The sequence below is a fragment of the Bos indicus genome, chromosome 13 (genome assembly GCF_029378745.1).
Source record: "Bos indicus isolate NIAB-ARS_2022 breed Sahiwal x Tharparkar chromosome 13, NIAB-ARS_B.indTharparkar_mat_pri_1.0, whole genome shotgun sequence".
NCBI classification, from domain to species: Eukaryota; Metazoa; Chordata; class Mammalia; order Artiodactyla; family Bovidae; genus Bos; species Bos indicus.
This window is the reverse complement of record NC_091772.1, coordinates 10944573-10965305: the sequence shown is the minus strand read 5'-3', so window position 1 is coordinate 10965305 and position 20733 is coordinate 10944573. Positions and strand designations below refer to the sequence as shown.

Here is a 20733-nt window from a genome sequence, read left to right as displayed (position 1 = left end):
GTTTTTAGTTGGATGGTGGTTGCTGTACCATGTTGTGTTGGTTTCCTCTGTACAACATCATAAATCAGTTGTAAGAATACACATATCCCACCCCAGAGACCTCTCTAAGAGTGGTTTCAAAGGCAACAATTCTGGAGTTTCCTGGGTTTCGGCACCAAAACAAGAAAAGAAAAAAAACCTGAAAGTTCATTTCAATCAGTTCAGTTCAGTCGCTCAGTCATGTCCGACTCTTTGCAACCCCATGAATCGCAGCACGCCAGGCCTCCCTGTCCATCACCAACTCCCAGAGTTCACTCCAACTCTTTCCGTCCATCCAGCCATCTCATTCTCTGTCATCCCCTTCTCCTCCTGCCCCCAATCCCTCCCAGCATCAGAGTCTTTTCCAGTGAGTCAACTCTTCACATGAGGTGGCCAAAGTATTGGAGTTTCTAGCATCATTCCTTCCGAAGAACACCCAGAACTGATCTCATTTAGAATGGACTGGTTGGATCTCCTTGCAGTCCAAGTGACTCTCAAGAATCTTCTCCAACACCACCGTTCAAAAGCATCAATTCTTCAGCACTCAGCTTTCTTCACAGTCCAACTCTCACATCCATACATGACCACAGGCAAGTCCATAGCCTTGACTAGACGGACCTTTGTTGGCAAAGTAATGTCTCTGCTTTTCAGTATGCTATCTAGGTTGGTCATAACTTTTCTTCCAAGGAGTAAGCGTCTTTTAATTTCATGGCTGCAATCACCATCTGCAGTGATTTTGGAGCCCCCCAAAATAAAGTCTGACACTGTTTCCACTGTTTCCCCATCTATTTGCCATGAAGTAATGGGACCAGATGCCATGATCTTAGTTTTCTGAATGTTGAGCTTTAAGTCAACTTTTTTACTCTCCTCTTTCACTTTCATCAAGAGGCTCTTTAGTTCCTCTTCACTCTCTGCCATAAGGGTGGTGTCATCTGCATATCTGAGGTTATTGATATTTCTCCCAGCAATCTTGATTCCAGCTTGTGCTTCTTCCAGCCAGAGTTTCTCATGATGTACTCTGCCTATAAGTTAAATAAGCAGGGTGACAATATACAGCCTTGACATACTCTTTTTCCTATTTGGAACCAGTCGGTTGTTCCATGTCCAGTTCTAGCTGTTGCTTCCTGACCTGCATATAGGTTTCTCAAGAGGCAGGTCAGGTGGTCTGGTATTCCCATTTCTTTCAGAATTTTTCTCAGTTTATTGTGATCCACACAATCAAAGGCTTTGGTATAATCAACAAAGCAGAAGTAGATGTTTTTCTGGAACTCTCTTGATTGTTCGATGATCCAGCGGATGTTGGCAATTTGATCTCTGGTTCCTTTGCCTTTTCTAAAACCAGCTTGAACATCTGGAAGTTCATGGTTCATGGTTGACATATTGCTGAAGCCTAGTGTGGAGAATTTTGAGCATTGCTTTACTAGCGTGTGAGATGAGTGCAATTGTGTGGGAGTTTGAGCATTCTTTGGCATTGCCTTTCTTTGGGGTTGAAATGAAAACTGACCTTTTCCAGTCCTGTGGCCACTGCTGAGTTTTCCAAATTCGCTGGCATATTGAGTGCAGCACTTTCACAGCATCATCTTCCAGGATTTGAAATAGCTCAAGTGGAATTCCATCACTTCCACTAGCTTTGTTCGTAGTGATCCTTTCTAAGGCCCACTTGACTTCACATTCCAGGATATCTGGCTCTAGGTGAGTGATGCCACAATCGTGATTATCTTGGTCATGAAGATCTTTTTTTGCACAGTTCTTCTGTATATTCTTGCCACCTGTTCTTAATATCTTCTGCTTCTGTTAGGTCCATATCATTTCTGTCCTTTATCGAGCCCATCTTTGCAGGAAATGTTCCCTTGGTATCTCTAATTTTCTTGAAGAGATCTCTAGTCTTTCCCATTCTGTTGTTTGCCTCTATTTCTTTGCATTGATCCCTGAGGAAGGCTTTCTTATCTCTCCTTGCTACTTTTTGGAACTCTGCTTTCAGATGCTTATATCTTTCCTTTTCTCCTTTGCTTTTCATTTCTCTTCTTTTCACAGATATTTCTAAGGCCTCCTCAGACAGCCATTTTGCTTTTTTGCATTTCTTTTCCATGGGGATGGTCTTGATCCCTGACTCCTGTACAATGTCACGAACCTCAGTCCATAGTTCATCAGGCACTCTATCTATCAGATCTAGTCCCTTAAATCTATTTCTCACTTCCACTGTATAATCATAAGGGATTTGATTTAGGTCAGACCTAAATGGTCTAGTGGTTTTCCCTACTTTCTTCAATTTAAATCTGAATTTGGCAATAAGGAGTTCATGATCTGAGCCACAGTCAGCTCCCAGTCTTGTTTTTGGTGACTGTATAGAGCTTCTCCATCTTTGGCTGCAAAGAATATAATCAATCTGATTCCGGTGTTGACCATCTGGTGACGTCCATTTGTAGAGTCTTCTCTTGTGTTGTTGGAAGAAGGTGTTTGCTATGACCAGTGCGTTCTCTTGGCAAAACTCTATTAGTCTTTGCCCTGCTTCATTCCATATTCCATAGGGATGTGGCACAGATAAAAATAATTTGGCACTTTCAATTTGTTTTAGCATTTTTTGTGAGGATTGGTATCCTGTGACAACTTTCAGCCTTTTCAGAAGTCAAGGGAATCTTGGGAATTTCCTGGAAGTCTAGTGGTTAAGACTCACTGCTCTGGGCTCAGGGTTCGATCTCTGGTGAGGGAACTAAAATCCTGCAAGCTACAAAGATTTATTGTACAACATGGGGAATATAGCTAATATTTTATAGTCACTTTAAATGCAGTATAACCTTTAACAATTGTGGATCACTGTGTCGTACACCTGTGTTATATAATAATATATATTATACATCATCTCTAAAGCAGACTTAGATGAAAACACCTCATGGGAATTAGACCAACAGGAAAAAAGAGAAATGGACAAACAAAAATTCTACAATTTGTAAAGTCTGTGAATTATAAATTATATTCCAATGTCAGAGATGTTAAAATGTGAGAAAATGAGCATATTAGAATCACCGAAGTACAATGTTGTCTCTAATACTCAAAATACATCTGCAAAGGAGGAGTCATATCCTTTGACTTTATTGAGATGTTGTCCTTGTAAACTAGTAGTACTAGCAATAAATATGATAATATGACCTAACAGTTACTGAGCTGTTATCTGCCAGAAATGGTTCTGCACCCTTTGCATGGCTCTCATGTAAGCATCACAGTGCTGCCCTGTGAGATAACTACTACTCCCTCTCCATTCTGTTGATGAGGAAATTGAGGCACAGAGAGGCTGAGCAACGGCTAATGAGTGACAGAGTGAAAGTCAAATACAAACCCAAGTTGAGCTGAATCTCTAGGTCAGGCTCCTTCTACTCAAGTAGATGGTTCTTTCATTACTGTGGTAAGAAGAGCTAAAGCGAATATAGACTGTTCTTTCTCCAGAAGAAAACGAAATATTTGTTTTAGAGTGATAGGAATAGCATGATGTTTTCAATCACAGGAACGATTGTTTGCTTTGAAACAGTAACACTAGGGTTTCCTAAAAATTGCTCTTGCTTTCATAGGACTGCGCTCCACTTGGCCTGTGCCAATGGCCATTCAGCGGTGGTCACTCTCCTCCTGGAGAGAAAATGCCTGCTTAACCTCTGTGACAATGAAAAGAGGACAGCGCTGATGAAGGTATGGAGCAGCGAACCGTGTCCACAGGAGATGGGTGTGATTTCCTGAGACTAAAAGTGAATTTATCTCATTGAAATATAGCAAACTGGTGAAGCTTGTGGCCTGTTTACTTTGTTTTTTTTTTTTTTCTAATTTTATTTTTAAACTTTACATAATTGTATTAGTTTTGCCAAATATCAAAATGAATCCGCCACAGGTATACATGAATTCCTAGAATTTACACTCTGTTTCTTGGCACAACACTAACAGGCCGTAGAATGCCAAGAGGAGGAGTGTGCGACTCTTCTGCTGGAGCATGGTGCTGACCCAAATGTCATGGACGTCTGTGGCAACACCGCTGTCCACTACGCTGTCTTTTGCCAGAATTTATCACTCGCAGCAAAGCTGCTTTCCTATGACGCCGATATAGAAGCCAGGAACAAGGTATCAGTCACCTAACTTTATTTACCAAATGTTTGTGAAGCATTTTTTTTTAATCTACAAGTGTTTTATTTACAACAGTATGTAAATAGGTAAACCGAATTGTTGAGGTCCTTTAATGGACCGGAACCTGGCCGTCTGGAGGCGACGATAAGAAAGTGAGAGAAAGAAAGAGGCCAATACTCCCTGGTGTACGTAGAAAACCAATAAAGCCCTTGAGACAGGACTTGGGTCTCTCACGAAGGCACCGGGCGCCCTCTCGAGGGGGTTGAAGGCACAGGGCGCCTTCTCGAGAGTCTTAGAAGCCCGGGCAGGAGAGTGAGCAAGACGGGTCTCTGCGCTCCAAGGAATCAGCCGGGGAGAGAGAGAGAAAGACAGACAGACACGGGGACCCAAGCTCTGATGGAGCAAAGGTGCTTTAATGATTTTTCTGTGAGTATATATAGGCTGTAGTACAAGAAGTTTCTTTCGTCAATGATAAAGATCAGAAAACCAAAGGTACAGTAGCCGTTACCAAGGGAACAAGGGATGATGATGGTCACAAGCTCAGGAGACAATCCGTGTCTCAAGAAAGGGGATCGAGACTAACCAGTTTTGTCGTAAAGAGATGTTTACTAAAGGAGATTCAAGCCTGTCTCACACAATGACCCCAGTTCCTGGGAGCAGCGTGCTGTTTCGCTTAAAAAGAAACAAAGGACTTGTGAGAAACAGCACGTAGGAATCCTCCTGTTAAACATTCCCTGACTTGAATAGTGTCCATGAGGCCCTGTAACATGGAAAAACAATTCCAAACCCGAGTCAGGGGGCGGGGGTGAAAAAAGTCGGTGCCCCCAGAGAGGGCAGAGCTCTGTCTGCCAGCCACCCTTCTACCCTAGAAGGAAGGCTTTCCCATTAGAACATGCGTGGGAGTGGGTGGTGGGCTCTGAGCCCACAGGAAGTGAAGGCCTGAGGGGAGTGAAGTGATATGGGCACTGGCTGTTTACAGGGGCTCAGGAATGTGGGCTGCTGGGGGTGGGCAGAGGAGGAAGGAGACCCAGTGCCCAGCAGGGGGAGCTGGGTGAGTGCAAGTGGGCTCGGGAGGCAGCAGACCTGGAGCGCTGAGCCCTCCAGGACCCCGGATTCTGAGATCCAGCCAGGCGGGTCAGGTCATGTTTGACACCCAGCAAGGGCGTTCTCTTGTGCTGGTGACCACTTGGTTCACCAGGTACCCCTCGGGGTCTTCCACGCTCAGCCCCAGGGAGTTGCTCGGCGGGGTGGCAGCTGTGCCTGGGGAGCTGCCCCTCCTGCTCTTTCTTCAGGAAGCATGTGAAGTCCGGCCTCTTCAGCACCGCCAGGAACTCCCTCCACTCTCACAGGTGGGCTCAGTTTTCCCTGTTTGGAAGCTCCAGCCTTCCCTGAGTGAAAGTATTTTGAAGAAACCAAACTGTCTAAGATTTCACTTTAATCATGATATTTCTCAAGCATTAGAGAGTAAAGCATTCCTTTATGTGTTTATGGCTGGTATTGGTGATAACACTGCACTTGTTAAAGGTAAAACATTTTCTAAATATTTTCCCCCACTTAAGGTTTTTTTTTTTTTTTAAATCAGTCTAAAATAACACAGTGAAGCAAAATTTGCCTCAGTAGACTTTGTCTTAAAATTCAAACATAACGAAAGCATTTTACAACATAATAGAAATCTTGCTGCTGTTCACAAATTCCCATTTTATGAAAAATGGTTTACATAAACACAGTTTCTCATTGCCCAAGTCTTAAGAGGGTAAAAGGAAAGGAAAAGGAGCAAGCAAGTGAAAAGTTGCAAGTCAAGCTGGAATTTTGGCAGTTGGGAAATGCCAAGAAGAGGATTCATTTATTTATTTATTTATTTTTATTTTTATTTTTTTGAAGACAATCTGCCTTCCTTCTTCTTTCTCCCTGGACTCACTTCAAAGGTCTGGGGAAGGAGGAGGGGAAAGTCCCATACCTATTGCAAACCCCACAATTTCAGCCTACACTAAATAGAATCAAATTACTCTATAACAGTAATAGAGTTAGATCAAGACGTATCAATAGGGGAAAAAAAAACATGTACGCAGAAGGGAGACTTTTTTACAGCTACCTTTTAAAAATCTTGTTTACATCCTAATAAATTGAAATTATTTGGGGAACCTGTTTCTTTGTAGTTTGTACTGAAACATTTTCAAGTTACTTTCTACATTTCCACAAATCAGTCTAGTGTTAGTTTGTATCCATTTCAGAGGTTGACACTTTTAATCTAATCTGTGGATCCATAGATTACCTCACAACTTGGATCCTAGTGTTCCCTATAGACTGATTTTAATGAGTGTTCTTTCTTTCTTTTTTTTTTTTTTTTAGGTGAAATTCATTGTTTTGGGATGAAATGTCCTATAGATATCAATTAGGTCTAATTGGTCTATTGTATTGTTTAAAGTTTGTGTTTCCTTGTTAATTTTCTGTTTAGTTGATCTATCCATAGGTATGAGTGGGGTATTAAAGTCTCCCACTGTTATTGTGTTATTGTTCATTTCTCCTTAAATACTTGTTAGCATTTGCCTTACATATTGTGGTGCTCCCGTGTTGGGTACGCACCCATTTATATTTATAATTTTTTATAAATTTATAAATTTATAAATAAATAAATTTATTTATTTATAATTTATTTATAATTTATTTTTATTATATTTTATTTTTATATAATATTTATATATATTTTATTTTTATTTATTTATATTTATATTTTATTAATATTTATTAATATTAATTAATTTCGATATATATTTATATTTTATTTATATATAAATATTTATATATTTTTATTAATTATAATTTATTTATAATTTATAAATTTATAAATAAATAAATAAATTTATAATTTATTTATAAATTTAAAATTTTATAAATTTATAATATTTATAATTGTTATGTCTTCTTCTTGGATTGATCCTTTGATCGTTATGTAGTGACCGTCTTTGTCTCTTTTCACAGCCTTTGTTTTAAAGTCTATTTTGTCTGATGTGAGTATTGCTACTCCTGCTTTCTTTTGGTCCCTGTTTGCATGGAAAATTTTTTTCCAGCCCTTCACTTTCAGTCTGTATGTGTCCCCTGTTTTGAGGTGGGTCTCTTGTAGACAACATATGTAGGGGTCTTGTTTTTGTATCCATTCAGCCAGTCTTTGTCTTTTGGTTGGGGCATTCAACCCATTTACGTTTAAGGTAATTACTAATAAGTATGATCCCGTTGCCATTTACTTTATTGTTTTGGGTTCGAGTTTATACACCATTTTTGTGTTTCCTGTCTAGAGAATATCCTTTAGTATTTGTTGGAGAGCTGGTTTGGTGGTGCAGAATTCTCTCAGCTTTTGCTTGTCTGAAAAGCTTTTGATTTCTCCTTCATACTTGAATGAGATCCTTGCTGGGTACAATAATCTGGGCTGTAGGTTATTTTCTTTCATCATTTTAAGTATGTCTTGCCATTCCCTCCTGGCTTGAAGAGTTTCTATTGAAAGATCAGCTGTTATCCTTATGGGAATTCCCTTGTGTGTTATTTGTTGTTTTTCCCTTGCTGCTTTTAATATTTGTTCTTTGTGTTTGATCTTTGTTAATTTGATTAATATGTGTCTTGGGGTGTTTCTCCTTGGGTTTATCCTGTTTGGGACTCTCTGGGTTTCTTGGACTTGGGTGATTATTTCCTTCCCCATTTTAGGGAAGTTTTCCACTATTATCTCCTCAAGTATTTTCTCATGGTCTTTCTTTTTGTCTTCTTCTTCTGGAACCCCTATGATTCGAATGTTGTAGCGTTTAATATTGTCCTGGAGGTCTCTGAGATTGTCCTCATTTCTTTTAATTCGTTTTTCTTTAATCCTCTCTGATTCATTTATTTCTACCATTCTATCTTCTAATTCACTAATCCTATCTTCTGCCTCTGTTATTCTACTATTTGTTGCCTCCAGAGTGTTTTTAATTTCATTTATTGCATTATTCATTATATATTGACTCTTTTTTATTTCTTCTAGGTCCTTGTTAAACCTTTCTTGCATCTTCTCAATCCTTGTCTCCAGGCTATTTATCTGTGATTCCATTTTAATTTCAAGATTTTGGATCAATTTCACTATCATTATTTGGAATTCTTTATCAGGTAGATTCCCTATCTCTTCCTCTTTTGTTTGATTTGGTGGGCATTTATTCTGTTCCTTTATCTGCTGGGTATTCCTCTGTCTCTTCATCTTGTTTAAATTGCTGAGTTTGGGAGTCCTTTCTGTATTCTGGCAGTTTGTGGAGTTCTCTTTATTGTGGCGTTTCCTCGCTGTGTGTGGGTATGTAGAGGTGGCTTGTCAAGGTTTCCTGGTTAGGGAAGCTTGTGTCGGTGTTCTGGTGGGTGGAGCTGTATTTCTTCTCTTTGTTCAGTCGCTCTATGGGGAGGGAGGGAGGGAGGGATGCTGCAAACAAATGACACTGGCGTGCGCTCGCAGTGCCTCAGCCACACTGGGTCTGCCCCCGCTCACGGCGTGTGTAGCCTCCCTGCCCACACTGCTCAGGCTCTAGGTTGTTCTGCCGGGAGCAATCCGAGGCTGGCCCTGGGTTGCATGCACCTCCCAGGTCCAAGCCGCTCAGGTTCAGGCGCTCTTCCCAGGTCCGAGCAGCTCAGGTGATGCGGTGTTCGGCGAGCGCCAATGCTGCGACTTATCGCCTCCCCGCAACTTGGTTATCTGGGTGTAAAACCGGCGCACCTTCTCAGGCAGATGTTGACCGTCCAGACCCCCAATAAGTTTTAGTTAGCAAAGAAGCCAGTTTTATAGATAATGTCTCTCTGGGGCTGTGATTGCCCCCTTCCGGCTCTGGCTGCCTGTCACCGGAGGGGGAAGGTTTGCAGCCGGCTACCTCTGTTTAGTCCTTTGTTCCGTGCGCGGGTTGGCGGTGTCTTAGGTTAGGGATGGCTTTTCGCGTGGTAGATATCCCACAGTCTGGTTTGCTAGCCCAAATTATTTCGCTCAGATAGTGCTCAGGGTATTCAGGCCAGATTCTTACTCTCAGCGATGCAGCCCACGCCGCGCCTCCCTGCCCAGCCCCCGCTTGCTAATGGCGGATGCAGGCGTCTGCGCTGCTTCTCCACTGGAGGAGTTACCGTAGGGCTCGCAATCTGCGAGTTTTAATTGTTTATTTATTTTTTCTCCCTGTTATGTTGTCCTCTGTGCTTCCAAAGCTCGGCACGGATTCGGCAGTGAGAAGGTTTCCTGATGTTTGGAAACTTCTCTTTTTAAGACTCCCTTCCCGGACGGAACTCCGTCCCTCCCTCTTTTGTCTCTTTTATTGTCTTTAATAATTTTTCCTACCTCCTTTCGAGGAGTTGGGTTGCTTTTCTGGGTGCCTGATGTCCTCTGCCGGCCTTCAGAAGTTGTTTTGTGGAATTTACTCGACGTTTAAATGATCTTTTGATGAATTTGTGGGGGAGAAAGTGTTTTCCCCATCCTACTCCTCCGCCATCTTGGCGCCTTCCCTCTCATTTATTTTAATATTTATTTATTTGGCTGAGCTGGGCTTAGTTTCAGCATGTAGGATCTAGTTTCCTGACCAGGGGTCGAACCCAGGCCTTTACCGGGAGCACTGAGACCCAGCCCCGGGACCACCACGGAAGTCCCGAGATTTTGGTTTGTGCTTTTCATTCCCTTCAGTTTATAGATTTCTTATATACTTTTCAGTTTTCAGGGATAATAGTTGTTATTTTGAAAAAGAGTGTGAGTGAATTGTAAACTTGCCTAGGTGCCAGTTTAAAGAAGACTCTGAGCAAAACACTGACAGTGAACAGGTGGTGATGAAGTGGGAATTAAGAGAGAAGAACAAATAACTACCTGATATTATCCTATTCTGGCAGAACCATCCACTTAGATAAGAGTCTAGACTCTGCTCTCCCATCTAGAATGTCTTGATGGGAAGGAAGTAAGGGGTTTATAAATAATGAGATCAGGTTTCCTTTTGGGTTAACTAGTCCCTGTTCTACCACTGTTTACCCAGGACAATTTTAAAAATTGCAGTTTTGATGACTCTTGCCTCTTACACTTTTCTTTTTTATTCAAACATTCACATAAGAGAAGGAATTGGCCGCGTGAGTAAGAGATGAGACTGGAGTGGTTGCTGCACTAATTCTCAGCTATATTCTGCTGGTGAACCACAATTATTTGGGAAAACTTCTTTTAAAAATGTATAAGTCTAGGCTGTTCGCTGTAGATTTTGACTGAGTAAATTGAGGAACACTTGGACATGTGTATTTAGAATTATTCCCTTGAGATTCTGATCCAGTCCTTGATGAATAACTATGGAATGAATACATGTAATTTCTAAATGCCCCCTTCACAAAAGAAAGTAGTCTCTAGAAGGGCTGGAGTTTGATCAATGCTAGCTGCTTCCATCAGCTCCCTCCTTTCCAACACTATTAGCCTGACTTTTTCTCTGCCCCACGTTTGAGACATTAAAAGGAGTATCTTTGGCGATATCTATGGGCTTGAACGACAACTCCTTTTCCTTCCAACCACTCATCATTTGGTGACCCTCCGAGAGTCTTTAGCGATTTGCTCATGGCGAAGTCACTTCGTCTGTAGAGTCTGACCCTTTAAGGAGTTTGCACCTTCACTTAGCATCCAGGTCATTAGGTCAACAGATGTTTGTTACCAACAGGGTTTTCCTGATTGCAGTAATAGTAACTCCTGAGCCTTTTTTGGTATCATCTGCAGGACAGACTCTTGCAGTGTGTCTGTTAGAATTGCTGATCCCTGGCATAAGCAGATGAGAGCTCTAAAACCCGTGGAGTTAGTAACAGTACAGAGGGGAATTGTTTTAAACATTTATTTTCAGCAGGCTTGGAAACTCATTATCCATTTGATTAACAGTCTAGAAGAATTCTAGAGATAGATTGTAGTTTCAACAGGCAGTGGAAACATTCTTGACTGTGAATTATGAGTCTTTTTAAAGTAATTTATGTTTACTTGAATTATGAGTCTTAATAGCCATATTTATTACATATGGGGACCCACTTTTTTTTGTGAAACATATGATACTAAAGAAAGGAAAGGTTTCACATACAAATATTTGCTTTATACCCACCTGTTTAGAAACAGCAAACATAAAACCAAAAGTGAGCCATAAACCAAACATGGCCCTTGGATATGTTTAGTTACCTCACACATTGAGTCAACATTTCAAATTTAGGAGGCTCATGCAGAAGTTCAGGCTTCTCCAAGGACCAAATCTGGACTCCCTTGAGCCCATCCTACTGTTTGGTCTGTGTGCAGAGGCCACCCCTTCTGTATGGGATACGTGTTTTCGGGGTTACCAGTCTCACCTGGCTTTTTCACTTATTCAGGTCATCAGCTTTCTGTCCATAAGCATTTGAGTTTCCAATTTTTGATTGATAGTTTATTTTGATAAATATTTGAAGGTTTTTAAAGACAGTCTAATTAATCTATAATTGATTTCATATTTTTAAAAAATCTCTTAAGAATGGGATTGAATTTTTCAAATTAGAATTTTTAAGTTGGTTGTGGCAGTTTCGCACTGAATAACTCTCACAAACACACAAGATTATAAGAGACAGCACAGGGAGAGCTGGTGGAAGAGCAACTCCCCGAGAAAATGTTGAGCATGTATTTATTGGTAATTTTATGTTGCAGTAAAGCAAGACAGACACCAGAACTCTAGGATTTTGGAAGCTTCTTCCTGGTGGTCTGGAGGTAATCACATGAGAGTCATTAAGAAGGGTCTTTGAAGATAAGGTGGGGAGGCGCTCATTCTGCATGCAGTTAACATCTAGTGAATGCTGACCTCTCTCAGCCAGAATGTCTAACTTAAGGAAGGGCGGTGGAAAGAGCAAGCAAGGAAGAAAGAATGAATAAGATTAAATTCCAGGAGACATGTCTGAGAAAGCAGTAAAACAGGGTTCCCACAGTTGATTTTTTGAAAAAAAGAAAAAGTTTCTTTCTTTGCATGTTCATGTAGAGAATAATATTCCCACTGGAATGTCTGTAAACCTTTTGAGTTTACTCATGGTCATCCTTGGATAGGTTATGCATGCTACAGATAGTATTATATATTTCTGCCTCAGCATTGTCCCTAAAATATGCAGTTGATACAGTAGCTAAATGATACCCACACCCCCTGCATTGGGAGCTTGACACTTAGCCACTGGACCACCAGGGAAGGCCCAGAGGAGGAGCAGATTAAAGAGAAAGAAGGTGCACAGGGTGATGAGGAGGAGGGGGCTCTCTTTCATTTACTTTCTGACTTTTATTTTTAACTTCAGAGAATCTATTGCACGGTTTTAATTTCAGTTTAGAAATAGGTTAACTGTGTACATTAGAAATGGTTTTCCCTGTTTTACAGGATGACCTGACACCACTGTTACTTGCGATATGTGAAAGAAGAGGGCAAATGGTGGAGTTTTTAGTAAAGAAAAAAGCAAATATACATGCGGTTGATAAGATGAAAAGGTACCGTTGTTCTTTTTCTTTTAAAAACCCTTAGTGCTCTTCTAGGATGGTAATATCAAGATTAAATGTATAAGAGGATTCATTTGTGATCAACACATCATCACTTAGGTAGAAAGTCAGTTATTCTGACCGGGAACCATGAACAATATATAGCAGGAATGTATAGCAGGATTCATATTCCTTTATAATATTGACTGATGTCATATGCAACCTGTTTTTTGTTTGTTTGGTTGATCTGGTAATAGCTGAGGGATTTCAAATTAGTTTTATTAGCTTTATGAAATATGGATTCTGCTTTTTAGTTCACCTCATGACAGTATCGAGTTTCTTAATTCTTTTAAAAGAATTCTTTAACCTCTACTTTGTATGTATGTATTTTTATAAGATGCATAGTAAACCTAAAAGACTTGGTTTTGTTTTATGGATAACTCTTTGTTTTAAATTACTTTGTTTGAAGAATGCTGATGTTATTAGATTGCAAAAGAGTCAGATACAACATAGCGACTAAATAACAACAGCCACAAAAAGGTGATTATGACTCATTGTCACCAGATCCTGTGGGCTCATTAGGTTTTCATTTTAGTACATTTTGATATTTTCATTTTTAATGCAGGTAGAAGGAAGAAAGATAGCTTTGATTGGATAAACAGTTCCTTTAACAGAGACAAGTCAGAGGTGAATGATACAGATGAAAATGATGGGCTTTAGATTCAGGCTAGGTTCAGTTCCTAGGTTTCCTATCGATTAGGGCTATCATCAGCAAATAAGTTTCCTGATACACAAGGCAAATAGTAATGCATCTTTCAAAGGTGCCTGTGTGTAAGAAAGATTTTATATATAGTATTTCATTTTTAGTGCCTAGCACATGCTTGTCCACATCATTAACTGCCACCATGACTATTTTTATTCCCATTAATATCAATATTTTTGATTTAAACCTGCAAGTAGCCTTTCCTTAACCCAACCTCTAGCTGACGTTGAAGCCGAATATATCAGACTAAGGAGGAAATGGGGAATTTATCCCTTAAATAGTTACCTGCCTCAGATAAGTGACCTCAGGATCATTTCTTGTCCATCAAGGACTTTATTATTATTTTTAAAAAACATCTATTTATTTGGTTGCATGGGGTCCTAGTTGTGGGAACCCTTAGTTGCAGCATATGAGATCAAGTTCCCTGACCTAGGCCCCCTGCATGGGGAGCCTGGAGTCTTATCCACTGGCCCACCAGGGAAGTCCCCATGAGGGACTTTTGAAATAGTAAGTGCTGCTGCCTGGCATCCCAGTGGGACAGGAGGCTTCTTTTCCGTCCCTTCATTTTAGCCTTGGAGGTAGTTTGCAAAGATGAACACTGAAGCTGCCGCTGGTGCTGCTGAGTCGCTTCAGTCGTGTCCAACTCTGTGCGACCCCAGAGACAGCAGCCCACCAGGCTCCCCTGTCCCTGGGATTCTCCAGGCAAGAACACTGGAGTGGGTTGCCATTTCCTTCTCCAATGCATGAAAGTGAAAAGTGAAAGTGAAGTCGCTCAGTCGTGTCCGACTCCTAGTGACCCCATGGACTGCAGCCCACCAGGCTCCTCCGTCCATGGGATTTTCCAGGCACGAGTACTGGAGTGGGGTGCCATTGATGAACACTTGAGCCTGTAAATGGTCAGTCCTTCACGGAAGGGCAAGGCGTTCACTTGGTGAAGCATATCAAATTAACTGTGTAAGTAAGTCAACTCAGCTTCCTGAGGCTGAAGTCATCTCCCTGTTGTTTTAGAACAGCCCTCATGCTTGCTGTCAAGTATGAATTGCCAGATGTCGTCAGACTTCTTCTTCAGCAAGGTGCTGACATCTTTTCTCAAGATGTTTTTGGATGGACTGCAGAAGAATATGCCGTTTTTGGTGGTTTTAATATGTAAGTGTTCACATTAAAATGCCAGTTCTCACTAAACTGCAGCCAAAAATAATTTTAACTGTTACTTGCTATGTGACCAGTGAGAGTTCCAGTTTGGTGCAGGCAGTTTGGAGAAAGGTGGTGAGATGTTCCCCCTCAAGAGCTGAAAGCCAAGCAAAGGCCAATTAGTGACTCTTGGCTGTGTGCTTAGGGTGCTTTATCTCAGGACATGTAGACCTTGATCCTTAGAAACCTTGACATTAGCTATTTCATTCTAAGTGTGACCTCTTGGTATGGGGTACAAACAGAGTCACAGTTGTGATATTTCTAACTAGTTCTTTGGGTCTTGAAATATTTAGTTCAGCAGCAAATCCTGTTTTCCCTTGAGGGCTTGCCTCTCTATACAATTCCACTTGAATTTTCCAAGAACCTGGAGGAGTCCCTAAGACCAACGAGACAGTCCTCTTCCACAAGTCATTTGAGGGGAGAAAACAGTTCCTTCTCACCATTCTGTTGCTTGCATTGATTCTACTGCTGCAGCACTGCTGCTACAGCTGGTCTTGACAGGGTCTGCTTGGCAGCTGGATCTGGAGTCTGGATTGGCTCTATAAAGACCTTTAATAAAATCATTTTAAAAGGGGAAAAAAAAAAAAGTCATCCTGCAGTGGGCTCACGATTGACCTTTGCTCCCAGGCCACCCCTCGGGGTCCAGGTTCCCCAGCCTTTAAGATGATGTACAGGTCGACTTCAGAGTGAGAGCTCCTTTGTTCTCATATGTATGCTGTTGCTCAGTCACTGCTGCAAACAAAGCTCCAGCACCCAGTTTGGGCAGCTGGGCCTCCTAGCTTTCCCCCTCACTCAGAGACCTTATGTGGAGCCCATGTGTAGGCCTAGATCTTCACGATGAGGTGCCCTTGAGGCTCTTATTTATCTTTTCTGCTAGCAGATGTCAGTAGGGACCATTTTAGGCTGTCAGAGAGGGTCAAGTGCTCCTGCAGGGATTGAGCACACTTCCCTTTCTCCTTTGTATCTAGACTTGAACCTCAAGGTGGCTTTCTGTCCTGTGGGGGCACCTTTTCTTAGGTCACAGGTTCCCTGTCATCCTTCCCAGAGTAGTGGGTGCCAGCTTGCCTGAGATTCCCTAATTATGCTTGGCCCCTCATGGGATCTGTTTCCTGTAATAATGAAAATCTTCCAACAGATTTCTGTCTGCCTCCACCTTAAATGTTTTCAGAATCTGCCCCATAAGGAACCCATTCAGCAGAAATCCCTAAATCTCAACTAAGATAGTTGGAATTCACAGAGGTAAGCCCTGTCTAGAACTTGCCAGTACCCACTGTAAGAGTAGGGATATGTCCTCCAAGTGAATTGGAGAGGAACATGGAGATTAAACATCATTGTCAGAAAGATCTGCTAGTTCAGAGTTTGAGCAGGTAGAGAAGGAAGAGTAGTGGTCCAGGCCGGGTCTTGACTGTGATTAGTTTTCTGCTCTTGGTGTAATTAGCTGCAATGATGGGGGATCATTATGTTCTCTAATGTAGTGAATTCATATGTTATAAATAAATTTAGGTACACATTATATAAAAGCTGAGGTTCCCTAAATTACAAACCACAAAAAACAGCTAATCACCAGAATTAATAACAGTTTCATGTAACACTTGAATGTTAAACGTATGAAAAAGCACACATTGGGATTTACTTGGAATTCCAAAGTAGTTACAGCAATAAAATTGAAGATGAAATTATTCCACTCTTTGTTTCTGCAAGCATTTTGGGGGTATATTATCTCGTTACATCTTATTAATCCTCTTGTGAAATAAGGTAGTAATATCCCAGTTGTGTAGAGGAAGACTTTGAACTGAAGAGAAACAACTCCTCCAGGAACAAAGAACAGTTGGTTATAGAACTAGGATTTGCAAGCTTGAGAGACTTTTCCTATGCCAAGCTAAATCTAGTTAATTATTGGAGCTGTACTGCCCTGAGTTCATGACTACTTCATCTTCCTTTTCTTTCTCATTTCAGTTCAGTTGCTCAGTCATATTTGACTCTTTGGGACCCATGAACCACAGCACGCCAGGCCTCCCTGTCCATCACCAACTCCCAGTTTACCTAAAATCATGTCCATTGAGTCGGTAATGCCATCCAACCATCTCATCCTCTGTTGTCCCCTTCTCCTCCTGCCTTCAATCTTTTCCAGCATCAGGATCTTTTCAAATGAGTCTGCTCTTCACATCGGGTGGCCAAAATATTGGAGTTTCAGCTTCAACATCAGTCCTTCCAATGAACACCCAGGACTGATTTCCTTTAGGATGGACTGGTTGGATCTCCTTGCAGTCCAAGGGACTCTCAAGAGTCTTTTCCAAGACCGCAGTTGAGAAGCATCAATTCTTCGGCGCTCAGCTTTCTTTATAGTCCAACTCTCACATCCATACATGACTACTGGAAAAACCATAACCTTGACTAGACGGACCTATGTTGAAAAAGTAATATCTCTGCTTTTTAATATGCTAAGTTGCTCTAACTTTCTTTCCAAAGAGTAAGCGTTTTTTAATTTCTTGGCTGCAATCACCATCTGCAGTGATTTTGGAGTCCAAAAAAACAAAGTCAGTCACTGTTTCCCCATCTATTTGCTATGAAGTGATGGGACCGGATGCCATGATCTTAGTTTTCTGAATGTTGAGCTTTAAGCCAACTTTTTCACTCTCTTCTTTCACTTTCATCAAGAGGCTTTTTAATTGTTCTTCACTTTTTGCCATAAGGATGGTGTCATCTGCATATCTGAGGTTATTGATATTTCTCCCGGCAATCTTGATCTCAGCTTGTGCTTCATCCAGCCCAGTGTTCCTCATAATGTACTCTGCATATAAGTTAAATAAGCAGGGTGAAAATAGACCTTTACTTTCTCCTTTACTACATGCTAAATAAAAGTTTATAGAACTTAGAAACTTGAAATGTATGTGACAATTGAAATTTTGATATTATCTCTGACATTGTCTGAAATGATCTAAGAATTTGGTAGTTGTTTTTTGTATCAGTGTTAAAATATTATTTATTGCATTTTTAATACATAGTTTTCACCAACTGATTTCTGAATATAAAGAAAAGAGATCTAAAACTTCTCCTGAAAATAGCAACCCAGGTAAGTCATCTGATACTGAATTACTGTCAGTGATTCTACCATAGATAAAGTAGGAATGAGGAAGTTTCAATAATGAAAGAAGTATGAAAAAATTAGTGTAAATTGCATGTGTATTTTATTTTTTAAATTTCTTTATACTCTAGTATTCAGAATTCTTTAAGATGATAATTGTAGGTGATTTAACATCAAAGACAGTATTGTCTGAAAAGAAATCCATCTCTTTAATATGGCCCCTAAAGTCCTATATTAGATCTTTGTGTAAATCAGAAAAAAAATTTTAAATGAGTATGATGTATATTTCATCTATAGTCACAGTACAGCAGATTGGACATCTTATGAAAGTGAACTTTCACTTTTAGAAATGGTTTGCATTTAGTGAATGAATAGTTAGTAGTCACTGTGTAGTGATTAGTCTCACTAAAATAGTTACCATCATTAAAACTGGGAACTTGAATAATCCCTTCCTGATAGGATAAGAAATGATAAACAATAACTGCAAAGCTGAGGCAGTGTGCAGCATAGTAGTGAGAGATTATTTCTGAAAGATACCTACCTATTGTACAGAAGGCAGAAAAGCAATGCCTGCTTGAGAACCAGTTATTTTGCCTATTGTACCAAGCAGGTCTAGATTACCAACTTCATTCCTTACAGATCCAGAGAGTGAGATAGGTTGACTTCATTAGGATCAGATATTTTCTTTTGTGTGTTGGACAACTGTCATGAGAGTACAGTTTTGTAAGAACAAGATGTTCTCTTGCCATCAGTTAAAAGATTATCATAATAGATATTCAAATAGAACAAGTTGGGACTCTGCAGGTTCTAATAAAAGCACAAAAATACTTTGCATTAACAAAAACAGCATTAGGTCCACTGGATGTGGCATCTAGCACATTGTACAGGGTATCCAAGGATAAGTTTAACTGAGTAGATCTCTGTCTAATCAAAGGGGGCTTCCCAGGTGGCTCAGTAGTAAAGAATCCACCTGCCAATGCAGGAGATACGGCTTGATCCCTGTGTCGGGAAGATCCCCTGGAGAAGAAAATGGCAACCCACTCCAGTACTCTTGCCTGGGAAATCCCATGGACAGAAGGGCCTGGTGAGCTGTAGTCCATGGGGTCACAAGAGTCAGACACAATTTGGTGACTGAACAACAAAAACATCTATCAAAGAACAGTAGGTTGGTTTATTACACTAGTCAGAGGAGATACAGAGATGACAGTGTCTTGGTCTTCAATGCGCTCAGAATAGAGTTTTCTCTGGTTAATTTCTGTATTTTTCTAAAGAAAATTTTCAAAGAAAACATGCTTATTTATTTGTTCATTTGTTCACTAAACAGATAAATTTCAAGTGTCTTTTATGTACAAAGCATTGTTGTGATGTCACAGGGTGAAAACATTTAAAAATCACTGCCCCTGCTCCCCTTGCTCAAGCTTGCAGTGCTCCTCTCCCTGTGGAGTCACTGCATGTGAGTCATCCCTCCAGCATCAGATCATGATGACCCTTGGGAAATATTGTTCAACAGCACCAGAGTCCGTGGCTCCCTGCATCCTTCCCTCCCTCCCCTTGTTCATCAGCTTAGGATGTGATGATGTATGCCTTCCAAGCTGAAAAAGCATGATTTCTATAAACATTTGCCATATAATGGGAAGGACTGATATAATGATATCCCTCACTAGTACACAGCACTCTTTGGGCCATCCTGATCTGTGTGGTCCAGATACTCTTGAGCAGTGGAAGGAGATAGTCTCAAGAGATTCTTTTTAAACATGTTGGTGTATGTATATATATATATGCACAGAAGCTGAACTTTTTTTGAAAGTTCTATATATGTATATATAGGGAACTATATATATATATATATGGAACTTTTAAAAAGGTTCAGCTTCTGTGTACCCTACTTCATGCTCACCACTACAAGTCTAGTCCCCATTCTCACCACTGAGTTGAGCCCCTTTACCCATTGGCCTCCCCCACCTGCCTTTCAAGAGATTTTCCTTTCTAAACCTGGAATCACTACACCTTTCATACTTCTCTTGCCTTTGGAAAGAGGGCCAGGAAGAGAAGACTTCTGCTTCCGATGTTTTACCACGCTCTGAAGTTCAGTGCCTTTGACCAAGCTTCCTTGTGATAGGGCGTTTTCACTGTGAACTGAAGAGCCAGAGAAGTTGTCATGTCCCAGCAAGACACCTATAGTCTCTGTTCAGTGCTCCAGGCAATAGAAATCCAGAAACACTGTGCTGTTTAAGCATGCTATTGTCAGCGTATCGTACTGATTGTATTGATGGTGTAGTATCATTTTCTCTCAGTCTCCTGGAGTTTGGTTAGGATTATGGTCATTGTAAACAGCAGTTCTTTTCTTTGTTGTTTTGTTCTGCATTTGATGACTATAAAGGGGAGGAGTGGTTCTTAGGCATTAGTGGCCTACGAGTATAGTACAACCACTGTCCCCTTCCTCTAGTGTGGCCTCCAGGTGTGGTTTGAAAGGAATACTTTTAAACAAAGCCTCAGTCTTGAGGTTTTAATATTCTGTATTTTTCTTCCATTGATTTAAAATGTATCTTGCTTTCTTCTTTAATAGTGGATGAGAGTTCTGAAGAGCACTCTTCAAGGAGGTATGATTTTATGGATGTTTTAAATTATATGTTTAACTAAGGGAACATGGAGAAGAGAAACTAATGGTCGTTGAGTGTTCTACTTTGGATTAGACAATGCATTACATGCTTAACATCTGTGACCTCATAGAGTCATCACAGCAGCTTTGTAAAGTAGCTGTATCCTACTTTTTCTTAATTAGGCAACTGTGGTTTCAGGAGGTTAATGAATTGACCCTGGTTAAAATGAGTTGACCTGTGATTTGACAGTTGGCCTTCCTGGCTCCCATGTCCACTCCCATGGCCCTCAGCAGAGACTGAGAAGTACCCATGGAGCATATAAGTTAAAGATATAAGTAAGTTCTTTGACTTGTGTCCATTTTAAGTTTGACATTGTGGGGAAACTCCCTGCACTCCCTCTTAGAAGTGTACTCACTTCTTAGAGAAATGGTGCCATCTCAGTCAGTGGTATCCCTGCTGACGGACCAAGACTCCCCTTTTGGACGGACTCAGATTCGTCTCTGAACCTTGAACA

The 20733-nt window shown here is 40.7% G+C and overlaps 1 protein-coding gene across 2 annotated transcripts in view; it reads left to right on the top strand.

Annotated features, from left to right (window-relative positions):
• Nucleotides 1-20733, top strand: part of LOC109567898 (ankyrin repeat domain-containing protein 26-like) — an 86271-nt gene that overhangs the window by 1621 nt on the left and 63917 nt on the right. Inside the window, exons 2-7 of one of the 2 annotated variants that reach the window (XM_070801944.1) lie at nucleotides 3582-3696; nucleotides 3946-4119; nucleotides 12486-12592; nucleotides 14352-14489; nucleotides 17540-17607; nucleotides 20186-20219. In XM_070801944.1, the coding sequence (XP_070658045.1) occupies nucleotides 3582-3696; nucleotides 3946-4119; nucleotides 12486-12592; nucleotides 14352-14489; nucleotides 17540-17607; nucleotides 20186-20219 (636 nt within the window). Of the gene's footprint in view, nucleotides 1-3581; nucleotides 3697-3945; nucleotides 4120-11534; nucleotides 11837-12485; nucleotides 12593-14351; nucleotides 14490-17539; nucleotides 17608-20185; nucleotides 20220-20733 lie in introns of those variants that run through there. The other variant, XM_070801945.1, reaches the window with a different exon arrangement.